We start from the raw sequence: 27,414 nt of genomic DNA on the forward strand, positions 1-27,414 counted from the left end.
TGCCTAATGACTGGCCATACTGATTGGTGCTGGCAAGAGTCTGACAACTGTTGGAAGCCTAACAGAGGGATCGTTCACTTAGTAAACTAAGGGTTAATTTTGTTGACAGGCAGCTAACCAAGAGTGGTGGTGACAGTGGAGATGTTTCCTAGGAACCCGTCAGAATGGCATGATACTTGCTGAGGTACCACACACTCTGATTGGCTGTGTAGTTGTGACAGAGTTTTCTCCTGTGTGTGTAGTTGTAAGTCTTCCTGCTGTGAACAAGGCCTGAATGAAGAAAGGCAAAACCTCTCTGTTTATTTCACTTCATATTATCTACAGCTTTTGTTCCTTTTACCCAGCAAAATATTATCAGTTTCTTTTGCATTCTGGACTCTGCCTGCAAGTGGCTCTGCTAACAACACCAGTTTGCCCTTCCTTGAATTAAGCCTTCAGGTGTGTGTGTGTGTGTGTGTGTGTGTGTGTGTGTATGTTTGCATCCCTTTCTATTAGGATTATGCTGGACACACATAACTCTCCACTTCATGAGCTTTTGAAGGGTGGTGGAGTAGGGGAACAGCTAAATGCCAGACAACATCCAAGAATTGCTTTGAACATGACCAACAGTAGTAGAACTTTCAGTTACCTGCTGTATTGGACGTCACAGGCCTTGCAATGGCTTCTGATTTGGTTTCGCAAAGAAAGTCATCGATGGAGGGGCTCAGGAGGGGTCTGCTTTCTTGTTGCTCATTCACCAGCTAGTGACAGAAAAGCAAAAGTGGATGTGTGTGTTTGTGTGTGAGTCTCTCGAATGGCCGAACTATGCATAAGAAGTCTTTCGAAAGCACAAAACAAAATGGATACAGCAGTTGGGTGTGAGGCAGCAAATAAAAAAGAGAGACACCATTAAGCAAAACCTACGACACTCAACTTTAGATTTCAGCATTATATTCAGAATTCAAAAGAAATGTTTTACACAATTTATGACCAAATTAACCCAGATTTTGCATGGCACTTCAGTAGCTGGCAGATACATTTTTGTATTTGTTATTTTCCACCTGGTAATTAGTCAGTGTTGTAACATGCCCTTGCGTCTGAAGTGACCTTCCTCCACCAGATGTTGCTGGACCACAACTCCCATCAGCCTCAGCTAATATGGCCAACGGGGGGCACCAGGTTAGAGTTGTTTGCCCAACAGCAACATCTGCAAGGCACCAACTTGGGGAACGCTGCTCTAGATTACGCAAGAAACTTCAGGAAGTCCTTCAACTCAGGCTAGAAATGCAAAAGAAGAGTCGCATCAACACCATACATCTAAAACACTTTATGCCATTTCAACAGTTACGGCTCCCCCTGTAAAAAAGAAGAAGAAAAGACAATGGGAACTATAGTTTTTAAAGGGTGCTGGGAGTTGTAATTCTGATATGTTTTCCAACAACTCTCAGCATCCTGTATGGTGTGGATGTGACCATGGGGGCAGAGATGTGCTTGCGGCTTTCCCCTCATCCAATTTAGCTGTACAATTGCCTAAGTAAACAAAAAGCGAGCTTCCAATTTGGACTTTGAGGACATTTGAGATGAGCTAAAGGGCAGCAAAACACCAGTGGATATAAAGGAGGGTCAAACCTGACTAACTGCTGGGTGGAGAGCAAACCAGGGACTCCTAGCAGCATAACCAAGCAAAGAGTTGGGGATGCAATCCATATAATAATAATAATAATAATAATAATAATAATAATAATTTATTATTTGTACCCCACCCATCTGACTGGGTTTCCCCAGCCACTCTGGGCGGCTTCCATAGAAACCAAAAATACACTAAAATATCACACATTAAAAACTTCCCTGAACAGTATGTTGAAGACGGCATACACGCCTTACATTTAAAGCCCAAAAGAATGCTGGACACTGTAGCTTTTTAAGGATGCTGGGAATTTTAGTACTGCAAGGGGCAAACTCCTTCTTTGGAGAAAGCAATGCGCTTTAAATGTACAGTGTGAACGCAGCTCAGCAGACCTCAGAAACCCCCTTTCAGGGTTTTCAAGGACCGCTTGACTAGGACACTCCAGTCCTTCAACACCAATGGCAGACATACGGGGCCACGGACTGTAAATCTGGAAGGCACCAGGTTGGCAAAGCTTGCTAGAGCCAAATGCCAAACTCATTCTTTGAGTGTGGATCCTTATTGAGGGACAATGGGACCATCCTCACACAAGCCACCAGGCTTGGGAAGACCTGAAGAGCTGCAAGAGGACCATTGGGGTTTTGTTTTTAAAGGGGTGGGACTGGGGGTGAGAGCCTCAAAAACAATCCACAGCGGACTGACCAAGCAACTCTATGTGCCGGTGGGGTGCGGAGGATACAGGAAATTAGGGTGTCATGGGGAAAGATCCTGCCTGGAATCCCAAACAGTAGCTTTCCGCACAGCAACATTTTCTCGCAGTCCCCACTTGCTGTGATCATTGCAATCCTTTATATTTATGTATACAGGCTGTGAATGCCTTGTGGAGATTTGCTGTCGTAGATGGGAAGAAAAAGGATACATCAATCTCTCCCTCCTGTTACCATCCATGGGTGACCTGCACACCCATCAGGCTCTGAATTGCACATCAATGTGCTAAACCATCAGCTCCAGTGCACATGTGGGAATTTGGATGGGCAAATGGTGGCTAGATTGCTCACTTCAGGGCCAATAAATGCTCTGCGCATGTAATTGTACTGAAACAATTGCGACATTCCTTATGCCTATGAAACTACATGGCCACATCAGACCCCCTGATGTGGAACACAGGGTTTACTGAGAACCCTCAACCTGCTTCTGAGTTTTCATTGATTAGCTGTCCTACTTTTCAATCTATTATTCAACTCATTAAGTGGCTAAAATAAATCATTTTGTGGCACTATGCTGAGGCTATTGAATTAAGATAACTGCTTCATCTCATGAGTGAACATAACCAGATAATATATTATTTTGAAAGGTCATCTTAGAAGAAATTTGTTGTACCATGATACTGTTTGCCACCAGGTGCCAACTGTTGTTGTTTGTAAAGCATTTTTAAAAATAAACAGATCTGCTGATGGAGTGACAGCAGTTTTATCCGCAACTTTAACGGAATTCTGCCATTTCAAAAATAAAATAAAGAATGCTAGAGAGACAATGAATAATGCCATGTTTTGAGGTGGAAAAACAACTGTTTAGCTCTACTGTGGAACTCTATGGGCTGCATAAATCAAGGGTAAGAACAGAACTTTTTTTCAGCCTGAACTCGCTGCAACTCAGTTCTGGCATGTCTCAGGTGGTCACCATTGCCATTATAAGAGAACAAGGGAGTTCCGGCACCTCTTTTTCTAGAAAAAATAGCACTGGGTAAGAGGAAATGAAAGGTTGGGAAATGGCTTGGGTAAAGATAGCGAAGAGAGTTTCCTGAGGGATACCAGTGCAGAGGGCAATATGGAAGTCAGCTTGAGCAACAATGTCAACACAACCCTGGGCTGTGTACAAATGTAACACGATTCATTGCTCATATCCTGAGCCTTTAACCTGCACTGCTTGGAGGAAGGGGATGAATTGCAACAGATAAGAACTTCCCAAATGAGTTGCTTGAGGCACGCCTTCAATCACCAACTAGTTTTGCCAGAAAACCTATCCACATTGGCCAAGGTGGAACCAGTCCATTCAGACCCTGCAATGCGCCTTCAAGCAGGCCCATCTTTGCTTCCTGTGGATGGGAGCTGTGAGGCTGGTCCATCACAGCAAATGGGGCACTGCCCCACCAAGCTCAGCTAGGCCTCCCACCGCCCGCCATCTTACTTACATCCAGCCCACTGGCTGTTGGCTTCCTCTGCTTCAGTCTCAGGGCTGCCATTTGTGGAACCCAGCAGAGAGGAGAAAAACTCGTTGCCTCTGCCTATCGTTGACTCTGGCACCATCTACTGCTGGCCTCTCTACCAGTCCTCTGCCCCACCAGTCTAAGTGGGCACGGTCTACCATGAGATGAGGGGGAGAAGGCTGGAGGCTGGGGAAGTGACAGATTTGGCCCGGGTTTTTCAAAATTACCAATCCCTGATCAAAATGTGAAGGATTGTCGGTGTGCTTGTCAATGGCTCCTGGCTAATTGTCCAGGAAATCAGAGAGGCAGAGAAAGAGCAAGCTTTTCAGTTCTTTCAGGAACTCAAAGAAGCCCGAGAAATGCACCTACTCAGAACCAATGTTACTTCCCTATCAATGAGACTCCTCCTGCTGCTTATGGTGGCTGCTAAGGGCAAACTTCCTTTGGGCTCTCTGTTCAGCTATTCACATCGAACGTCTCCTTTTGGAGAAGGTGGGGGCTCTGGTAGACTCTCCAGAGACAGCTGGTCATTTAGCTGCTGCACAGGCTGTCTCTGTCCGATGCCACCTTGTTCCTACTCTCCTCCACCCATTATTTCCCAACTCCTATCTTCTTCTAGCATGTGCCCTGTCTCATGGGATGCGGGTGGCGCTGTGGTCTAAACCACTGAGCCTTTTGGACTTGCCGATCAGGAGGTTGGCAGTTCGAATACCCATGACAGGGTGAGCTCCCGTCGCTCTGTCCCAGCTCCTGCCAACCTCGCAGTTCGAAAGCACACCAGTGCAAGTAGATAAATAGGTACCGCTGTGGTGGGAAGGTAAACGGCGTTTCCGTGTGCTCTGGTTTCTGTCACAGTGTTCTGTTGCGCCAGAAGCAGTTTAGTCATGCTGGCCACATGACCCGGAAAGCTGTCTGTGGACAAACGCCAGCTCCCTTGGCCTGAAAGCGAAATGAGTGCCACAACCCCATAGTTGCCTTTGACTAGACTTAACCATCCAGGAGTCTTTACCTTTACCCGCCCTGTCTCAAACCATGCTTGTAGGTCTATACTCTCTGCCCCTTCCTCCTCTCTGGAAAGCTCCTGGGGAGGCAGTCTCCACCAGTCCTCCTCAACTGCCCAGACCCGGACAAGGTTGTGCTTCCATCTCTTGACGCCCCCTCAGAGTGTTTTGATCCCCTCGGCCTTGCAGGCCAGTGGAACAGATGTTGTTAACTACTCGTTCCCGTTTTTCTTACAACAGACCAGTACAGCTGCATTGTTTAGAATTTGTACATAGACTTTACCAGAATATCGTGTGGTTTAGCTATTCAGCAGTGGCAACTATGCTATGGCATGCCCTCCAAAACCTTGATTCCACAAACCGGGATGCACATCTTCCTCTTCGTGTTACCACACGAGTCACGTGACCCACACAAGGTCACGGAGGCCATCTTGCGAAAGTATCTTGCGTCCTTTTCTAAGCTTAAAATGCCCTGATGTCAAAAACTTTCCATTATGAGCACGAACACTGATGTCATTATTCTGATTCATTATTAGTAATTGAAGTCATTAGTCACTTAAAAAAAACAAAAGCAAAAGTAGCTCAAAGTGGGTTACGGCAACAAATAAAAAAATAACATGTACATTAAAAACCGGCATAAAACTAATAACATGTAAAATATGTTCGTATTTTTTAAAAAGGCAGGACTAAAACATCCCACCCATTGATAAAAGGAAAGCCTGGTGGAAAAGATTTAAAAAACAACAACAAAAAAAAAACCCCTGGTGCCTAAAGATAAGTTAGGTGAGCCTCCCTTAAGTTGTAAATTGTCAATTAATAAAGAGAATTATTCTGTGAGGTTTTGCTCCACCCCGTTGTTTTGTTTATGTTGGATGAATGGCTTTGTAGTTGGGGATTTATTTATTTAATTGATGAGTGGTTCAAGTTTCATCGCTTGCAATCTGCAGCCTGGGTTAAGCATAAAAGAAACAAAGGTACAGTGGTACCTTGGTACTCGAATGGCTTGGCTCCCGAACAAATCGGCTCCCGAACACCACAAACCAGAAAAGTGAATGTTCCGGTTTTTCTGGAAGCCGAACGTCCGATGGGCTTCCCGTTCCCTACACCCTCCTGCCCCCAATTCACTGTACTGGAAATTATTTATTATTTCATAAAATTTATACACTGCTTGATTGTAAAGACAACCTCAAAGCAGTCTATAAAGAGAATAAAACAATAGTAAAAGCAGTTAAAACCAACAATTTAAAATACACATTCAACATTTCTGGGTAGGCTTGTCTGAAACAAAAATATTTTTAGCATTCCTTTGATCTCTCAACCTGAGCCTCCTATTGTTTAAATGGGGTTGTTTCCTTGTGCATATTAATTATGGGCGCTTGTATTTTCAAGTTGGTGTAACTGGTTTTTATACTTGTAAACCGCTTAGAAGCCTATTTTGGCATAAAGTGGTATATAAATTGATAAGTAATAGCGTCAACTTCACCACCGGTGCTGGGGGGAAGCCACAGCCACTCCTAGCAAGGGATGGAGAAAGAAGGCAGAGAGACGTTTTCCTCCTTGTCTCATAATACTTGAACCCACAGCCGTCCAACGAAGCCTAATTTTGGAAGATTCAGCAAGTACTATCTCATACAGTGCATAGTTAAGGTATGGAATTTGCTACCCCAGGATGGATGGTTTTAAAAGGCAACTAGACAGTTTTGTGGAAGATAAGGTTATTAGTCATAATGTCTGTCTGCTCCCTTCAATATTGGAGGCAGTGTGCTAGGAAACGCAATTGAAATTGCTACTAGGGTCACACACTGCTTGTGGGCTTCCTGTGAGCACCTGGTTAGCCTTGGTGAGAACAGAATGCTGGACTAGATGGGCCTTTACTTTGATCCAGCAGTTCTGCTTTTACATTAATACCGTATTTTCCGCTGTATAAGACACACTTTTCCCCCTTCAAAAATTAAGGGGAAATGTGTGTGCGTCTTAGGGGGGAGTGAATGCAGGCTCCTTGGCTTCACCGATAGCAACGTGAAGCCTCCGAAGAGCAGAGGGAGAGCTCCCCCCGCGCTCTGAAGGCTTCGCGTTGCTTTTGTGAAGCCGCCTGAAGTCCCCAGAGTGCAGCGGGAGCTCCCGCTGCGCTCCAGGGGCTTCAGGCAGCTATCCGCAAGCCTTTGGAGCGCAGCAGGAGTTCCCGCTGCACTCCGAAGGCTTGCGGATAGCCTCCTGAAGCCTGGAGAGCGAGAGGGGTCGGTGCACACCGATCCCTCTTGCTCTCCAGGCTTCGCTGGAGAGGCGCTGCACAGTTTCCCCTCTCTGCGCAGCGCCCCTTCAGCAAAGCGGGAGGAGAAATGGAAGGGGCTCCGTTTCTCCTGCCGCTTCGCTGAAGGGGCGCTGAGCAGAGAGGGGGAGAATTATTTTTTTCCCCTGTTCTCCCCCTCCTATGGTCCGGTGCATCCTATAGAGTGAAAAATACGGTGTTTTTAATAAGTACAAATAATAATACACAGCCTCATATTAAAATGCAGCTCAGTGTTTTTCCTTCTAGTTGAACAAGAGTCATTATATGTGTGTGTGTGTGTGTATGAAAGTTAAATTGAAGTTCTTTGACTCTCATTCTTTCACGCTTACTTATGATAAAAACCAGCTAACAGAAAAATCTGCTTCATTTATATGAAGGGAAGGCAACTCAACTTATAGGCAGCCAGCCAATTTCTGAGATCTGTAGTTCAAGGCGATTTTTTATTTTATTTTTTTAATTATTCTCATGGGGGTAGTATGGTAGAAATTATACGCGAAAAATAAGTAAAAGAGGCAATAAAACATTAACTTACAAACTGTCTGATTATCTGTTAATTGTTATGGCTTAAGAGTTCTTAGAGACAAATAAAGCCTACTGGCAGTTGCCTAGAGATGATTTTTCAAGCTATGTTACAAATCTGGTTTGCTTAGGCGTACGAGGAACAAGCATCAAAACTCAGAGCAAGGTCATCTCTACGATTAGGCAGAAGGAAGCAACTGCTTCGAGCAGCTACTTTTAGGTGTCATGAAAGGGCAAATGGTTACCGTAATTTTTTATGTAATATAATTATAGTATTATAGAAGGGCTTGTGAGACTTCCTGTCTCAGGGTACAAGATAGCTTGGCCAGGCTCGAGTACTACTCACCTTGAGGTGGGGTTTTGTGTGTGTGTGTGTGTGTGTGTGTGTGTGTGTGTGTGTGCATTTGCTATTCCATCTCAGGCAGCAAAATGTCTTTGGCCAGTGCTGATGGCTGCAGCCCATTGGACGGTTGCCCCACATTCCTCTGGAATATGGACTCTTGAATGCTCCCCTTTAGGAGTCTTGCCTGATGCTGTCTCTGATGCGCAGGCCTATTTATTGACTCAGACGTCGAGTTCTTATATAACATAATCACCTGGCTTTCTGTCGTTCCTGTTGGGTCTTCCAAAACACATTTTACCATGGTTTTAGTCGTTCCTTATTTTAGCTACTCAGAGAGGTTTTACCTGAAGAGTGGGAAAGACCTTCCTTAAATAAATAAATGAAATAACCAACATAACATTTGGCAGTTTAAGCAGATCCACAGGGGGCTGCAATACACATTCCCGGCTTAAAACACAAATAGGCCATCCTTTTCCTCAATTTGGATCGAAGCTGGTTTGGAGGAAAATGTATCAAAACAAAGTATTCCACAAGAAACAACATGGCAGCTACAGGCTAGAAATAGATTTGTTTGTACACCACTTTTTCAGCCAGTGGTGATAGCTTACTGCATACAGTGTTAATGGGAGTGTATATTCAGCCAGGGTTGTAGTAGTTTCCCCTACAACTATTCCCTGTACAAACTATTGTTTATTTTTGTCCATTATGTAGCTGCTGTATCATATAGTACAAGTGATACTTTTAAGTATTACACAGTTTCCAAAACAAGGACGTTCTTGATAAATTGACAGATGGTATTTCACTCCCTCAACCAAATGGGCATACCCTACTACAAAATACCTGATATTTATCAGCTGATCTTACTTAGAAAAAATGCCGGCCTCCATTCTGCAATGGGTGGAAATATATATTTGAAATCCTGTTGCGTACTCAGTGTTAAGATTCTGCCATCTAGGCAGGCAAACCTTTGTTGGCCTCATTTTATGCAGAAATCAAAATAAACACACTAAAGTACTTGGCAGATGATCCTGCCTTGGGCAGACAGTTGGGACTTACTAGTCATTCTTACAGTTCTATAATTCCAAGGCTCAATTTACACCAGGGTTGAGTAATCTGTGGCCCTCCAGATTTGGTTGAAAGAAAACCCGTATCATTCCATAGCTGAGAGAGAGGTATGCTGGAGTCTAACAACATCTAGAGGGCCACAGGTTCATTCCTGATAATACCACTGTGGCATGGGAACTATTGAAAAACAGCTTTCCTGTGAATTGTTTTAGTCATTTGGATTGTTTGGTTACTTCCCAAGTCAACAACAACAACTCCAAAGGAGGCAAGCTGGCACAGGAAATAGTCACATTACCAAAACAACCCATTGGTTCAATGCTTATACACATCACTAATGCAAAACGGGAGTCCTGCTACAGGAAAGCATTATTTGTGTGGGTTCCTTGCTGCAAAAGGAATGCATAAATTGGGTCCAGGTCTTGCAGTTTCCCCTGTGGTATTACATTATACCAGACAAATGTTCTGAACAAAAGGTGCACATGGGAAGGCAAAGGACAAAGGCATCATAAAACAGCAAGACATTTATATAACAGGTATGCAAGGGAGAAAGGCAACATGACCCTACTGCAAATGTGGGCACACGCAATGTGGAGACAATTATTGAAAATACTCACTCATCCACTTGGTTTTGCCTTCTCTTGGCTTTGTGTAGCCAACTGGTGCGTAACAAGGATGAAGTCAACTGGTACACAGTGAGAAAAAAGTGTACACAGACTAACAGATACAACATTTTACTTTGAAGGAGTGTATCACAAATGATTTATGGTAAACTGTTACATACAACCAATACAAATGGGGCACAAAACACATTATGAATCAGGTGTCTTGACAGGTACGATTCATAAGCTGATTTATGTAAAATCCAAATAGGATGTAAGAAAGGAGAACATCCTATTCCATCACCCAGTCATGTCCCAGTGTAGAGATGTTTCACAGGATGTTTTTTCTACATGGGTACTTCCATGTAAGAAGACTGTTCATGTGTCTCATATGTTGGGGAATCTCAGTGGGCAATGGATTCCCAAGGCATGTGCACATAAGAAGCCCAGACTGCCACAATCTTCACATCATTCAGCGTAATCCATGTAGGAAAACTGCCCTGTGTAATGCAATCTAAACACGGGACATTTTGAGTTTCTGTATATATAATGCAGCATTGCAAATCTGTAAGCTCCTGTATGCTCCTGTGTAATATATAGTAAGATAAATATCACTGGAAGATAACTATCACCAAGCAGGCATGCATATTCTAAATTTAGTTGCCAACTAAATTGAGTGACAGAGTACAGAGTGCCTCCATAAGCTCACGTGACAAGCATCACAGCTTAGATCAAAACGGATGGTTATTGCCATTTCATCCAATTCATGTTTAATAGTGTAATTTACACTATTCCTGGTTCGGATGTAATGCTAAACTATGGTTGAATGTTATGTATATGAGCTTATGCCCAAACTTTAAATTGCAGTTCATCTTAACTTCGGTTTATTAAAACAACCATGGTTGTTTGAAGCTGGCTTGCATCAGCAATCAGTACTTAAGATTAAACACTGTCTGGGTTCAGATGTAACACTAAACTGCGATTAGATAAAAAGAGAAGAGAAAGTTTCAGTCCCTTGCTCACAGTTGTGCCAAAGGAGGAGACAGCAGAGCTGACAAGCCCAAAGCTCATTCGTTATACTGCATCTGAATGAAGCCAGAATCTCATATGTTGGCAACAGCTAGACCAAAGGCACACAGTTTCAACAAAACAGGTTTTCATTTGATTGGGTGTGTTGTTGTTGTTGTTTACAGAAGAACCTATTAAAATTTCTCTACGCTTTCACAGCAATCATTTCAAACTATGGGTCTACGTATTGACTTTTACTCGTTACGTGAGAAGGGATTCAGACTGAAATGAGGGAGGTCCAGTGTTTTACAGGCACTAAAACATATTTTGCAAAATGACACACACCTCTATGGGGAAGATGTTACATAAATTTTTATCAACATACCTTTTGCTGTGAATGTGCATTTATATATACTCTGTTATGCAAGTATGGACAGCATGAATCACAGTTGACAGTTTCAATTGGTTTTAGACACTCTACTGGTAACTGACATATGTACACTGTGGTTCTGTAAATCATTTTCCTCAACTCCTCTGTCGTTTTTGGTTTTTAAGCCCCAAGCCCTAATACACAAGATCAGGAAACACAAAGTGATTTCTTTCACTCTCTCTTTCTGTATTTTACGTATTATGCATTTTGGGTTTTCTAAAAGACCAAGCTGAAGTCGATTAGCTAAAGATAAAATGCATCAGCCGAAGTACTAACTATTGAAAAACAATGGCTCCCCCCCCAATACACCCCCAATGTAATTTGGGGTGGAAAGTGGCCTTACATAAATATCTCTCCCAACCCCTGTTTTTCAATCTTATGAAACATTTGACTCCAAGAACAGAAATCATTCTCGGCTCATTGTTGGTCTCCATGAAAATCAACATATGTCAGCTTCCTCCTCGGAATCCTACCATTCGGCCCACCTGTGATTTCATAGTAAGGAGGGGCTTTTCCTCGGCAGGCTCCTCCCTCGGTATCTCCTTCATCACCATGGCAACAGCCTTATCTGCCGCCCTAGAGCCTTTCCCCTATAACAGTGAAATCAACAATGACTCATGTCAGGAGGAAACTTAGCAACCTGTTACAGATACAGAAATAGCTTATTATTATGGTTATCATTAGTACTGAGCCCCTAAAAACAACACCAACCCCAAAATTAAACTAAGGCGTCAAGTGGAGAAAAAGCAATTTTCGGTCACTGTAAACAAAACTGTGAATTTTGCAATTAAAACAACAAGTGTAAAGTACTTAATAGTGATAACGAATAGATATATGATGCCCAATGCTACACGCTTACTTCATAACAGCCATTCAAGATCATATCAGCATTAGCCATGGGATCTGTGGTTTTTTCTCAGGTCCCCACAGAAATCCAGTGTATTATGTCGGGTATACTGATATATGGCCAGGTAGTGACATTCAGCTTTGGGATATAATAATTTATAATAACAATAATTTATTATTTATACCCCGCCCATCTGGCTGGGTTTCCCCAGCCACTCTTGGAATGCCAATTGTACAGTGTTTTGTTTCCCAGAATTAATTGCTGGCCTGCCTAGTGCAGGACAGGTATCAGACTAGGCTACAAATCAGCAAGCCTCCAGTTCAAATCTTGTTTCGGCCATGAACTTACTCGATAACCATAATATGGAAATAACATTATTATTAATTGATCATTAATTTATTTATTATCTGCCCTTCACCCTAAGGTCCCAGGGCCAGTTACCACATTAGAAACAATTTGAAGCAACTTATTGTATTATTCAACCTTATAGGTTCTTGTAAAGTTCACATTAAGCTCTTTGAACAGTCTAAAAAACTGTATTATTACCAACTGAATGACTGGGCCTTGCATTATTGAAGTTAAAGCCATAGAATTGAGCATCATGTGTAGTATTAATTATAAGAGATGTTAAAGCAAGTGGCATAAACAGTTTTTCTAGCTTTCATTTGCAAACGACATCAAGCTGACCTCATTCATTGTTGGTAGTTTTGGGGTGAATGCAAACAGTCTGTAACAATGCAGTTACATGCTCATAAAATCTCATCAGGTATCTACTTTACCCCACTGATAGCTGCTGTTCTTAAAAGACAAAACATTAATCTCACGGGAAGTCACCATGTGACAAAAGCTTCAAACAGCCAGGCTATCATGCAATTACTGTAATTATCAAGTGAATGGCACAGAGAGCTGAACATTCACACTGAGGCAGAAGCTGCCTGTTGCTTCCGAACTTTGAATTCTTAAAAAGAAGCGTTAAGTTGTAGTTAACAGTTGATGCAAAAACTAGTGGTATCCAAAGAGAATTTCAAGAAACCTCTTTGAAATAAAATCCTATTTCTTTGAGGAAAATCTTCTCCCTAGAAAATTGAACGAGTTCTCCTTTCAGTACAAGAGCAAGTCACAGTAGCAACACAGTAGCCTTAGAAGAAAAAAGTTATTATAAAATAAATAGAATTTTAAAATTACTGTCAGATGCAGAAGAGTGCATTGGTCAAGAGGAGGTCCTAAATTCTCAGAAGTAAAAAAAAGCTTGTTGTAACTCCCATTGGTTTTAACACCCCAATGCAAGTGGAGACTGAATCCATTCACACCATGAATGTCAATTGAAAATCAAACAAAGCACTTCTTTCAAAGGATGTATAATTTCTCGTTAAAAGTTCAAGAAGAATATGGTAAACTCAGTGACATAAACATGGCAGAGTTGACATAATGCCATTCATACACATTCACAGAGAAGCATCTGAGCAATGAAGAATCTCTTTAAAAAGCAGTATTGTCAGTTTTGAGTCAGTTCTGATATAGCATTCTGGGGGGGAAAACCCAACCTTTTTTTGTGTACCTTAAAATGTGTATCTATAGCACCGAGAACCTGCCAGTTTAACATATATTAACCAACCCCCCATCCCCCGAATACTTTGATGATATTATTTGGTATTCTCCTGAAAAAAATATACTTTTCATAGAATCACATCAGTGCCAAGACTAGCTCCACATCAGCCTGGTCCTCTGAGGAAACTGTGTAATGGACAAAATGGCTTCTTCAAGCACCTCCTACCATCGCTGAGTCATCCTCTGCATTAAGGTATATCTCTTCCAGCTCAAGGCATTCTGGGCTATCATCCAAGGTTTCAAAGTTGCATTGGATCTCGCCAGTTTGATCTTAGTTGACGGCAAATTAAACAGATTTAATAAAAATGGGTTCCTTGGTGTGAACTCTTGTTTTGCAGCTTGCCTGATGCATGCAGTCAAATTTTGGATTGACTTGCACTTTGACCTCTCCCTTCTTCTGCTCAGATGGGCCGCCTGCACCACCTTTTAAAGCACCTTCTATGTTTGCCTTTCACATTACCAGGAAAAAAAGAGAACACAGTGGTACCTCGAGTTACAAATGCCTCAGCTTACAAACGCTTCAGGTTGCAAACTCCACTAACCTGGAAGAGTTACCTCGAGTTGAGAACTTTGCCCCAGGATGAGAACGGAAATCGTGTGCCGGCGGCGCTACGGCAGCAAGAGGCCCCATTAGCGAAAGCACACCTCTACTGAAGAACAGTTTCAGGTTAAGAACGGACCTCCGGAACGAATTAAGTTTGTAACTAGAGGTACCACTGTATTTTAAACACAGTTGTTTTTAAATGGCTTCAGGGTTAAGATTGGTGCGGTAACGGAACATGTCAAAACAGCCCTAAACCGCGTAGATGTGGAAAGGCAGAACACCACACACACTGCTCATTCTAGAGGCGTGGAAAAGTTAATGATACATCAGAACTGGACATCAAGATGACTGCACAGCTTTGTGTCTCTTTGTGGCTCAGCTGGTGAAAGGATAGAATGGGTGGGAAGGGCCTCATGGGGTTTTAAATATGTGGGGATATTACAACTGCCTTGGTTCCCCCCCCCCCCATGCAAGGAACCTGGGGGGAAGAATGCAGATGGGAGCTGGTAGTGATGTTCATAATCAAAGGCTGGAGACCTGGATTGGACAATGTACAGTGGTACCTCGGTCTAAGAACAGTCCTGTTAACGAACGATTCAGGAAACAAACTCGGCAAAACTGGAAGTAGGTGTTCTGGCTAGCAAACTTTGGCCCAGAAGATGAACGGAAGGTGAATGGTGGAAGGGCACTGGCGGCGGGAGGCCTCATTAGGGAAAGCGTGCCTTGGTTTAAGAATGCTTTTGGTGCAAGAACGGACTTCCGGAATGAATTAAGTTCATAAACGGAGGTACCACTGTATTGGGAAAGCATGGTGGAAAAACAACTCTCCTTTGTGGTGGAGAGGGTAATATGTGGATTCAGTGGTACCTCGGGTTAAGTACTTAATTTGTTCCAGAGGTCCGTACTTAACCTGAAACTGTTCCTAACCTGAAGCACCACTTTAGCTAATGGGGCCTCCTGCTGCCGCCACGCCGCTGGAGCACAATTTCTGTTCTCATCCTGAAGCAAAGTTTTTAACCCGAGGTACTATTTCTGGGTTAGCGGAGTCTGTAAACTGAAGCGTATGTAACCTGAAGCGTATGTAACCCGAGGTACCACTGTACTGTATTTGTACTGTGCTATAATAACTGACTGTAGTTTTTTATACATAAAACCTGCATAACCAGATTTCAGATGAGCAGAGTTTAGACTTTTATTTTCCAGTATTTCATCTTTTCAATTGGCTTTTTTCTCTCCAAGGGAAACAGTTATTTATTACTGGGGAAGGGGAACCAAACTTATTTGAGGGCTTAAAAAATGATGTTGGGGCCTGTTGTATCTAAAACGTCATTGTTGGCATCTACCTATCAGGTTACTATGCAGGACTCTTTCAATCCACGGAGAGCAAAATAAGACATGTTATTTCTCATATCTGTAAAATGCACTCATAGAGATGTGATTTCTGGAAACATCTACGACCAAAGCAAAAATTTCAGCATATTCATTCAGTGCTTGTGTGGTTACCCTACAGTACATGCTCATACAAAATATCGGGCAATTTAATAAGCATGCTGGTTCCTTTACACTCCACTGATATCCGAAGAACCGGAAAGAAAATGCATTATAGTGGTGTTTTTAATCTGATGAGAAGCACATTCTAGTTGCTAAGCATAACAAAAGGTCTCTGGCCAAGTATGCACGATTCCATTTGTGATTCAGTCAATCAATCTGTGACAGCATCCTCTTACATGATATGTGGGGCTAGCGGTAAATATCATGCGACTTTGGCAAAGTTAGTCCTTTCGTGCTGAATGTTGGGATGAAGCAAGTTCTGTCAGCTAGGGATGCATTGGAGAAAGAAAGTAAAAACAAAACAAAACATGCAGTGCCTTTTACTTCTTGCACGGGAGGAAAAAACCCACCAAGGCAAAGGTCAGCTCACATTTCTGAAGCCAGAGCCACTTTTTCTTCAAGGTCTCACCTACTGCCTGAAAAGAGTTATGATATCCATGTTAGTGCCTGATATCAGGTTCTAAAATGATCAACCCATTGGACGGTTGCGATCGGAACACTACAAAACCTTCCACTGCTATCTCAATCTTAAGACATGAGACCCCCCCTTTACTTTGGTCACAAGGGGGCTTTGCTTTGGGTGGGGGGGTGAGGTGGGGGAAGAGAACTTGCAGCCCTTGTGAAAGCTGGTCTTTGACCATAATAAATTATGATGATGATGATGAACTTGCAGCCATCCATAAACCCTTATAGCAGGTTTACTAGTACACAGGGGAGAGTAGCTGGAAAAGAAGCTCTGTGCTACAGCAGTTGTCTCTCTAGACACTTAGGAACAGTTGTGAGTCCATTTTGTAGCTGCTAAAACAGGAATAGTGGACTGAATGAATCAGCCCTATAAGTCAGGATAACACAAAGAAATTTAAAATGAGCCACTGTCCTCTTGCAAGGTCTACTCTTCTAATTTGAGCTATTGTGATACTGGTTTTACAGATGGACCAGGAAGAGTAGTTAAGCGGGTGTTTATAGAGGAGATCAGGGATATTAAAGCACTGGGAAATATGCAGAAAAAGAGTAGCAGAAGCACCTTCCAATTGGGGAATCAGCCTTCCCCAAGCTGGTGCCCTCTCAGTGTTATGGACTACAATTCCCATCAGCCCCAGTCAGCATTTCAGCCTAATGAAAAGAATTATAGAAATCTGTCAAATTATAACAATGAAGAATAATGAAGAAAGTTAACGGATAGAAATTCTGTTGGGTGACCCAACAAAATTAAATGGCAAAAGGTGGACTGTGCTTTTCAGTTTCCAGGAGGCAGAAGAAGAAGAAGAAGAAGAGTTTGGATTTGATATCCTGCCTTTCACTCCCTTTAAGGAGTCTCAAAGCGGCTAACATTCTCCTTTCCCTTCCTCCCTCACAACAAACACTATGTGAGGTGAGTGGGGCTGAGAGACTTCAGAGAAGTGTGACTGGCCCAAGGTCACCCAGCAGCTGCATGTGGAGGAGCTGAGACGCGAACCCGGTTCCCCAGATTACGAGACTACCGCTCTTAACCACTACACCACACTGGCTCTCAGAGGCATCTGAATGGACACTTTTGGAGACAGATCAATGGGAAAGACAGGCCTTTGGCAGGACTCTTACGTGTTTATAGTATCTCTAGACTTCCAACAATTAGATGCTCCAAAGATTAGACACTAATGGGGAAGAGAGCACACGGCACAGCATGTTTGAGCATGAGTGTTTCTTCGCAGTCTTCAAGAGCTTCATTTATGGGCAGCCTGAGACTTAGGAAGCCTTGCATGATTAATCTTTTAAAACAAACACTGAAATCCCCATCTTCTACAAATCTTGCATCAAAAGCTCAGCAAATGATTGCGACATCTTTTATTTTTTGATCCAAATCACATTTGAATTTTGCACAGAGAAACTCGAGCCTCATTTCTTCAAAGAACTGGGCTGCAACCCACGGAACAGTCAGGGTGCTTAAATCCTATTCAAATCAATGAGGTTTAGCAAACTATGCATATAATTACAACCTTGAGGATGCTTCACATTCCTTTTTTTTAAAAAAAGGTGTACCCTTCAGATATTTTCATGTACCACTAAACACATGATGAGTGAATGCAACACATGTCAGAGAGCCGGGGTTAGCTTAGGATCTCTGCCAGATGTGTCCTTGTTTGCAAAACTGGATTTGTAGCATGTGAAACAGCAGCCCTACTCAGTCTTTTAACATCTCACGGAGAGAGAGCAGGGTTGCATGCACTTGCCCTGCCTTAACTGTTACATCCTAAGCCACCGCCACCCATATCATGTTCACATGTTGGAGGCATGTCTGCTGAATGCCCATAGGCTGTATTTGTGTAAAGGAACTGTGGCCACACAGGCTTTAATTGGATGCAATGGTAAACCATGGTTTGCCCAAAGCAGAAAGTGAGGAAAGAAATGAAGATTGTGCAAGAAAGGAGGGAGTGTGCCAACTCAAGTCATGGCCCATGTTTTAACTACTATGTGTGAACTGTGCCAGTCTTTCTAGGACCATGACCAAAAATAAAGGATTAGTCCACCAACGTTTGGAAAATGTAACACAACTGATCATCTGTTTGATGCTGCTGTTAAAAACTAATGATGCCCATATCAATAATCATGGAAGAATGGAGTTAGCTGTAATTTTATTTTTTGCTTTAGATGCTCTCTAGTGCTAAATATTTTCCATTAAGGTTGGCTTCCTGTACCTTTTACCTGTTTTGTTCTGAAATGACTAATTTTACACTTGCCAGTTTCTGATAATGAATAGCTCATCATTGCTTAGAGAAACAAGGGGATTGGTTTTTTCATAAATGCAGCACCTCGGAGGACTTGGTGGATGAGCGTGACAAATACAAATTTGGTCTGCGGTGTGCAGATTTTAAGATCAGCATGCATAACACACAATGTAATGTTCAAAGGATTGGGCAAGGCTTCTTTTACAGGGAAGTGGAACAGGGTAAACTCTACTTTCAGAGAATACAATTTAACAGCCATTTCTAATCTTCCAGTTTTCATTCAGTGGGGTTCGCAAGGAGGGTCAAATCGTAATGTTGGAAAAGCCCAAGAAACATCACAGCATACCAATGTTGGATTTACAAGCTGATGCCAGGAAATGACTTGTGGTTCTAGCAAAAATGGTAATGCCCAATGTTGCATGAATGCAAAGGATGCCCTGAAACATGCAGTTCCATAATCAGGATACTGGGCATCTGGGTTTATTTATAAGCTACACTTCAGCTGAAAGCTAGCCAGAAGGACTGAACTTTCAATATTTAATATTCAATATTTTAACAGACATTTTTGTTTGAGAAGTCTTTCCCTGAAGCGTGATCAAGTCATTTTATGGAATATTAATTGTATATCCTTGTAGAAATTAGATAGATAGATAGATAATACTTTATTCGGCTATAAGCCCACAAGGTAAAACCAATCAATAAATAAAATAGCATTTTACATTCTAAAATATCAACTAAAATATTTCAACGCATAATCTCCTTCATGTTACATACAATCTCTAGATGTACCATATTGTGGCCTTGAATATAAAGATGGTGGATAAAGTTTACTAGATTTTTAATAGTCATACAACATTCCATGAAGTCTTTTATATGAAAGAACTGAATTCAGGAATCTGGCAACCTGTAATGTTCTATAAGAGTCAATGTCCTGGAGTAAATAGGCTAGATGTAATTCAGGTGGTTTAGTAACAGTTTCCAAGATGATTGAACTCAGAATCCTTGATCGGGGAACAATATATAAAGGACAATTAAACAAGATATGATAAAGGGATTCTATTGATTTGCTGTCACATGCGCATAAAACAGAGGTTTTACCGTTAGAAAATCTATTACTCAGCACATTTGAGGGGAACACATTAAATCTGGCTCTAACAAAAGCGAATCTATGCGACGCAACCGATAAGGTAGACAGATATCGAGGTATCTGGGACATAAATGTAATGCCCTGATTTATCGGGGAACATGTACCTCCACCTGTAGTAAGATTTTGTTGCAAATCAACCTCCTCCAATCTTTGTTTGATGACCTTTTTTGCTGTAATTAGATCTAAATTTAGTATATCGGAAGGAGAGATTCCATAAGACAACAGTTTGGAATGGATTTTTGTTGCCCATGGGCTGGTAAATTCATCTCTCCAAAGGCACTGAATAAGATGGTAATTGGGCAATTTATGCCAAAGGGACAGCCAGTAATTAAAGGTATGTCTCCACATCAGGATCTCTAAGGAGGGGGTCTTGAGTTCTAAGCGAATAGCAGAGTTGCTTACACAGGAGGGTAGTTTCAAAAGGCGTCTGAGAAAAAGATTTTGCAATGTCACCAGAGGCATGAAGTTTACAAAAGCGCCCCATAAAGGGACCGCATAGGCCATAGTTGCAACCACTTTTGCACTATAAACTTTTAAGGCAGATGGAACATGCATAGCCCCCTCTGTAAAGAAAAAGCGTAATAGAGCGTAGATAAGGGCTTTGCCCTTATTTTGTAAGTATGTGATATGCGCTTTCCATCCCATATTATACTGAAAGTAAATTCCTAGATATTGAAATTTGTAGACTTGTTCAATTGGCTTCCCCTCGAGTTCCCACCTATACAATTTACGACTCCTGGAAAAAATTAGGACTTTAGATTTGGAATGGTTAATAGTAAGTAAATTTGTTTGGCAATATAACGTGAAGATCTTAAAGGCCCTCCTCAAACCGATTCTTGAATATGAGAGGATCACCGCATCGTCAGCGTACAATAGTAAGGGGCAGCGATAGTCTGCAAGCCTGGGTGCATGAATGGTGGTTTGGGCCTCAACTAGGGGAGTTCTCATGTCACTAATATAGAGGTTAAAGAGATAGGGGGCAAGGATGCACCCTTGTCGGACCCCCTTATTTATTGGAACAGAGTTTGTGAGATCGCCCTCAGGTGTTAACCTCACCCTAGCGGCCTTGTAGAAATTGTGTTAGTTTTGTTGATATTTTCACCCCCTCCCATTGCAAGAATCTCCTGCTCTGATGTTTTGAGAAAGGAGGGGGCGGAAACTGCTCTTCGACTCTTCCGCTCCTGACTGACTGCCTGACTCTGTGTGTGGAGAGAGTCTTATTTACGTAGTGACTAGATGGCTGAGTGGGAGCTGTAACACTCATGCAAGCCAGTAGTTCTTTAGTTTGTAGTAGCTATTAGAAATAAAAGCACTCCTTTCCCTTCCTCCCCCACAACAAACACTCTGTGAGGTGAGTGAGGCTGAGAGACTTCAGAGAAGTGTGACTAGCCCAAGGTCACCCAGCAGCTGCATGTGGAGGAGCGGGGAATCGAACCCAGTTCACCAGATTAGGAGTCCACCGCTCTTAACCACTACACCACACTGGCTCTGGCTATCGACACCAGAGGTCTGAATTCATCACAGTCTTGGGCTCAGCTCAGCAGGCTCAGATCCACTGAGCTCAGGCCCAGCCGTGATGCTGGGGCCAGGGTTGTTGGGTGCTGCTGGACTGGAGAATCAATTGGGCTGCTGGATCTAGCTAGATCTTGTTAGATCTTCCATGTGACAGCTCATGAGATATTTGAAGATGGCTATCATATCTCCTCTTTTCCAGGCTAAACATACCCAGCTTCTTCAACCACTCCTCATAAGGCTTGGGTGAGGAATCTGTGGTCCTTTGAAGGTTACTGGACTACAGTTCCCACCATCCCTTTCCACTGACCATACCAGATGGGGCTGATGGGAATTAGAGTCCAACAACATCTGGAGGGCTGAAAGAACCTTATTTGTAAGAAAGCAAGGCTTTGGCCATCCACAGTTTTGCATATAAGAGTGATTCAGCTGTCCAGCTTGTTTCCTTTAACCTAAGTGCTCCTTGCATTCTACTAATATTAAGTTAATTCAAAAGCAAATTCCAGTTTGACCATGTTCACATTTTTCTCATGCTTGCCTTATATTAACGTTAAAGCACTCAAGACTGAGTAACATGAATATTTATGAGAATGCAAATCTTTAAAGTCAACTACTTGAATATTCATGTTCACCAAAAGCAAATTTGAGATCACACAATACATGACAGAATATATGCCCCACCAAGTTAATGGACAGAAATGCCACCCACATAGCTTACAAAATTAACTTGTAAAGTATTTGCAACTAAATTATTTTCAATTAAACTCTTTACATTTTTCTTTCTGTATGCACATGAAATTATTTCAAGGAAATGCAGCATTTTTCAATTATTTTCCCCTCAGTCGTGTCAGGCGGTCCTTTTTTCTTTAAAAAATGTTTAGGTTTCTCTCATTTCAACTCAAGAAAACCACCATTTTATAGTTCAAATCAGGAAAAATAAATACAGTAAATGGACAAAAGTACAAAGATTCACAAAATATTTAGGGGTATGCGTACCACTGCATCCCCCACCCAGAAAAAAACCCCACTGATGCCAGGCATACTAAAGATGTTAGATTGCGGAATTTAGTTCTAAGGATTGAGACCTGTTATTAGGCGAACCTAGGTAGCCATAGAACAGCAATTTCTTCAAGGGAACCATGTTTGTCACAGTTGTTGATGAGACAACATTGCTCATTCTGAGCCGCAATGTGACTGAGATTCCCATTTAAGCTGTGGCTCAGTGGTAGGGCACATGCTTTGTCCCAGGTTGATTCCCTGCATCTCCAAGAACAGCTTGTAGAGACCACTGTCTGAAATTCTGGAGAGCTGCTACCAGCTTCTGAGCTAGCTGAGCCAATGGCCCACACTTCCTGTGTTAGGTGTCGCAGGCAGATGCATGCATGCATTAGGGATGAGTGCATAGAAATATCTGAAACGTTGAAATTGACAGGCAATTCTCTGCTTGCATTGGAACACCATGTGTGCATCTGCACAGGCAAGGAGCCATTTCATTTACCTTTTGAGCTGTAGCCTGGCGCAGAACTTTCAGCTGTCTTTTAATGTTTTAGATATGGAGATGCGTCCTCTGGTTTCACTACAGAATTTTTAGGAAGATGCAAAAGAGAATTTCTCTTAAGATTATCTAGGCGCAGGTCAATCAGTCAGTTTATTTGAATTCTGCCTTTCCAAAGTTCAAACCAAGCTCTATAAAGTTGGTGTATTTCAAAAAGTCAAAACCCAGTCACAAAAGTTGGGGGGGGGGGAATAACACTTATGATGTGAGCTGCAATACACCTGGGTTTTCCTGGACATTTCTGCCGATTTTAGGAAGTTCCGCCTGGACACCATGCCCAGGAAATTATGGGCATATGGCAACCCTACATAACTACAAACATTAAAAAAGTAAAGTTAAAGGGACCCCTGACCATTAGTTCCAGTTGTGGCTGTTGAATGGTTTATTTAAATGTAAAGGTTCATCATTGTTGCACCCGATGTGTATGTCTTTAAGGGGCCAGAGCAAGGGCCAGAGTAAGATAACGAGACCCAGCTTTACAGCTGTGAAGCATAGCAGGTGCTGCTGAGTTGTATTTGATTAAGCTGTGTTGGCAATTGGGTGTAGTATATAAGGAGCAGCACCTAGCTCTCCCATTACCCTGGGGGATGGGTTGGTGGTTGGGTCTGGTTTGGTTGTTAATGTATTTAGTGTAAAAGGAGTTTTTGTTTTTCTTATTAAAACCTTAAGTTATTTTTGAGTCCTTTCTTTTTAATGCATGGTCTCCCCAGCAAGCTCTCTGCAGCGTTACCATACTGCAAACAGCCAACATCTTTGGTTATGGGCCCAGCTGCTGAGTGGATGACTGCATATTTTTGGACTCTGAGAAAGGTTTGAAAACTCCTTCTCCTGTTAGCGTAGTTCTGTGGGTCTGGAAGAGTTCCAGAATGGTTGACTGGGTTCCTGAAGCTGAGAAGGCTCTGGTCTTCCCACAGCTAACAGATGAGAACTATAGTTTATGGTCTTTTCGGGTGGAGGCGCTTTTGACCTCTAGAGAAGTATGGACCTATGTAACTGATGACCCGCCTAACCCTGTGACTAATGCTTGGTCGAAAGGAGATGCAAAAGCCAGGGCGATAATTAATTTGGCAGTCAGCGACCAGCAAGTAGTCTATATAAGGAATAAGAAAACTGCCAAAGAAATGTGGGACAGTCTTGCAGCAGTGCATGTTAGAAAAGAGTCAGCATCTGCATTGACGTTTTTCAAGCAGTTGTACCAGACGAAGTTGCAGCCTGGTGGTGATTTGGCAGCACACTTGAGACGTCTGGAGGCAATACGCGGCGAATTAATTCGAAGGGACATGGAGATACCTGATATTCAGTATGTTTTTATCATTCTATGTTCCCTTAATGAGGACTTTGATGGTATAGCTAGCCAGATATCTGCTGTTCCACCAGCACAATTAACTGTGGAAGGGGTAACAGCAAGATTAATGGGCGAGTTGGACAGAAGGGAGGCTTGTGCCATAAGCACTCCTATTTCAAGAAGTAATGAGGAACGCCATATGCAAACCTGTGGTGATACAACTGCATTTAAAGCTGCAAAGCGTTGTTGGTTCTGCAATAAACAAGGACATTTTGCAAAGGACTGCAGATCCAAAAGAAAGCAAAGTACTCCCAAGCCTGTTTCTGTTCGTCAGTCACGGTTGTCAGCCCAGCAGCCGACATCGTATAGTAGAGACAGAAACGAGCCGCGAGTTTTCCATGCTAGGACAACAGATCGTAAAAGACTTAAACGTGCCAAGTGGAAGTCTTTTGTTGTGGACTCAGGAGCATCTCAGCATATTTGCAACGATCGAAGCTTGTTTATTTCTTTCGAAGAGGAAATTGGTAATGCACATTTAGCCAATTCACAAGTCTTGCAGTCGCTTGGCAGGGGTACTGTTAAACTTGACTCTTTAAACATTACAATAGCGAACTGCATTTACTGCCCGTCAGTGGACAATTTATTATCAGTAAGGTGCTTTGCTCGTCAAGGCATAACTGTGCGTTTCTTAAAGTCAATGTGTGAGTTTTTCGATGGGAACAAACGTCTATTGTATGCCCGGGAATCTGATGGTTTATATAGACTGTATTTTCGCACCTACTCCCAATCGCCTATAAATTGCAGAGCAGCACAGTCAAGCCAGGGGTTGAGGAATGTAAGGCCTCATTCCGGGTGTGTCCATGAGGCACACAGAATTCTGGGACACCTGAATTTTGCTGATGTAATTAAGACAAAGAATATTGTTAATGGCCTCAACTTAAAACCATGTAAATTCTTTATGCAATGTCTATCCTGTTGCAAGAATAAGATTAAGGTTGCACGCAAGGGTAGGTGCTCAGATAGGAAAGTAACTGAGCCATTTGAGCGTGTACATTGTGATTTAGTTGGGCCACTCCCACCATCATTAGGAGGTTCTAAGTACTGGCTTACTCTGATAGACCAGTATAGTAGATATTGTTGGACTTATGCAATAGCTGAGAAGTCCCAAGCATTTGAGAAGTACAAAGTTTTTTGCAACTGGGTAAAAACGCACTTTAACAAATCAATTAAGAACCTGTTTTCTGACCGGGGCGGGGAATTTGTTTCTGAGGATTTTGAAAAATTCCTGGAAGCGCAGGGGACTACTCATGAGTTATCTTGCCCCCGAAGTCCCTGGCAAAATGGGCTTGTTGAAGTTGTGCAGCGTGACCTACAGGCAGGGGTTAAAACATATCTGCACGATGCTAATCTGCCCAAAGACTTTTGGGCTGAAGCGCTTAATGCCTTTTGCCATGTTAGAAATCGCAGTTATCATTCTGGTTTAGATGTCACCCCCTATGAGAAGCTGTTTAAAAAACGCCCTAATCTGAAATACCTACGCATTTGGGGTTCAGATGTAATTATGCATTATCCCGCTAAGCAGAAATTGGGTGAACGTAGTGTCCAGGGAAAATTAATGGGCTACCAGCAGGGGGCGTACAGAATTTACATACCAGCAACTGGCAAATTTCATATTACCAGAAGCATGATACAAACTGTAAATTGGAATGGAGTTGCTGTCTTCCAAGATACTGATGGTATAGATAATACTGAGGAAGAAGAGGAAGCAGCAGCAGCAGCAGGAAATGGTGCTTCTGAATTAATGGAAAAAGACAAAAAGTCTGTTGAATCTGATTTGTTTGATGATTTAAAGTCACAGGCACCCAAGGGGAGGTTAGATTCTCTTGAGTTTTCTGACCGTGAGCTTAGCTTACAGGCATCTCTTCAATCTGACAATGATTTACAACCTGAAACTAGTGGTTCACTTAGTCCCATTAAGTCTGAGGAGTCTGACTCTCCTTCCGGACTGAGACGCTCAGATAGAAAGAGACAGAAGCCACAACGTTTTGCAGATGAACATTTTAATACTGTGTATGCCAATAAGGCAGTTTTTGAGCCAAAAAGCTACAATGATGTTCAGAATTTACCTAAGCACCAAGCTGTAAATTGGTATAAAGCTATGAACTCCGAGATAGCTTCTTTAAAAGAGCATAACACTTGGTCTCTTGTACCACAAACTCCAGATATGAGACTTATTGATTCAAAATGGGTTTATAGAGTTAAAATGAATGACAAAAATGAAGTTGTAAGGTACAAAGCAAGACTAGTTGCTAGGGGTTTTCAAAAAATTCCAGGCGAAGATTATGATTTGTGTTATTCACCAAGCGTAAAATATGAAACAGTTAAGCTTTTGTTAAAAGATGCATCACAACGTGGACATTCTGTTTATCACCTAGATATAAAAACTGCATATTTGTTTGCAGATTTAAAAGAACAAATTTTTATGCGTGTTCCTGAAGGCATAGACGCCGCTGAAGGTTTGGTATGCAAATTAAACAAATCCCTTTATGGTCTGCACCAAAGTGGAAGGAATTGGCACCAAACTTTAGCAAAAGAATTGCTGGATATTGGTTTTTCACAAGGAAAGGCAGACAACTGTGTGTTTATAAAGGAAAGGGCAAACTCTGTAACAAAAATATGTGTGTATGTAGATGACGTGTTAATTTCTACAAAAACTAAACAGGAATATGAACTGGTAGTATCACAGTTACAGAAGAAATTTGATGTGGTGGAATTAGGCATAGCTAAAAATTACTTATCCATGCAAATTGAGAAAGGCAAAAATGGATCTTTTCTGGTTCATCAAACTGCAAAAATTGATGATCTTGTTGAAATGCTACATTTAGAAAATGCAAATGGGAAGGAAACGCCTATGGTGTGTGGTTTCACCTTTACAGGTGAAGATAAGCCATTTCCTAACAAAACTTTGTATCGTTCTGCTATAGGCAAGCTAAATTTCATTCAAAGAATCTCAAGACCAGATATAACTTATGCTTTTCACTTTCTGGCAAAATTTGTGGAAAAGCCCACTACACAATGTTTCTCTGCTCTTAAGAGAGTGGTAATGTACCTTAAACACACCAAACATTATAGGTTGCAGTTTACAACATGTATTGACGAAGGTTTTGAAATTTTCTGCGATGCATCTCATGCAGTGGAACAAAATAATTGCAGGGGTGTGTCTGGTATGGTGTTTTGTTATAACGGTTGTCCATTTGAATGGAAGTCCCAGACACAAACCATCATTTGTCTCTCCACAACAGAGAGTGAATTATGTGCATGCGTTCAGGCCACTCGTGATGTAGAATGGTATCTGCAAGTATTTGCAGACCTACAGATGCAAGTAACACTACCAGTAAAAGTTTACCTTGATTCCCAGAGCGGACTTGCTATCCTGTGTTCAGAGACCAATACGCAGCGCACTAGAGTCTTAAGGTTACGTTTACAGTTTGTAAAGAAACTAATTGCTGACGAAATGATTGTATTTGAATATGTTCCAGGTGATAATCAAATTGCAGACATTTTTACAAAAGCACTTCCAAAGGTTACACATG

At 42.1% G+C, this 27,414-nt stretch overlaps 1 protein-coding gene across 3 annotated transcripts in view; it reads right to left on the bottom strand.

Annotated features, from left to right (window-relative positions):
• The window catches only part of PEX5L (peroxisomal biogenesis factor 5 like), a 187,437-nt gene that overhangs the window by 50,455 nt on the left and 109,568 nt on the right, over positions 1–27,414 (bottom strand). For 2 of the 3 annotated variants that reach the window (XM_053390620.1, XM_053390618.1), the window contains exons 2-3: positions 11,553–11,657; positions 629–740 (exon numbers count right to left, since the gene is read on the bottom strand). In XM_053390620.1, the coding sequence (XP_053246595.1) occupies positions 629–740; positions 11,553–11,657 (217 nt within the window). The remainder of the gene's footprint in view (positions 1–628; positions 741–11,552; positions 11,658–27,414) is intronic. The other variant, XM_053390619.1, reaches the window with a different exon arrangement.

This window comes from Podarcis raffonei, chromosome 5 (assembly GCF_027172205.1).
Source record: "Podarcis raffonei isolate rPodRaf1 chromosome 5, rPodRaf1.pri, whole genome shotgun sequence".
In the NCBI taxonomy this organism is placed as follows: Eukaryota; Metazoa; Chordata; class Lepidosauria; order Squamata; family Lacertidae; genus Podarcis; species Podarcis raffonei.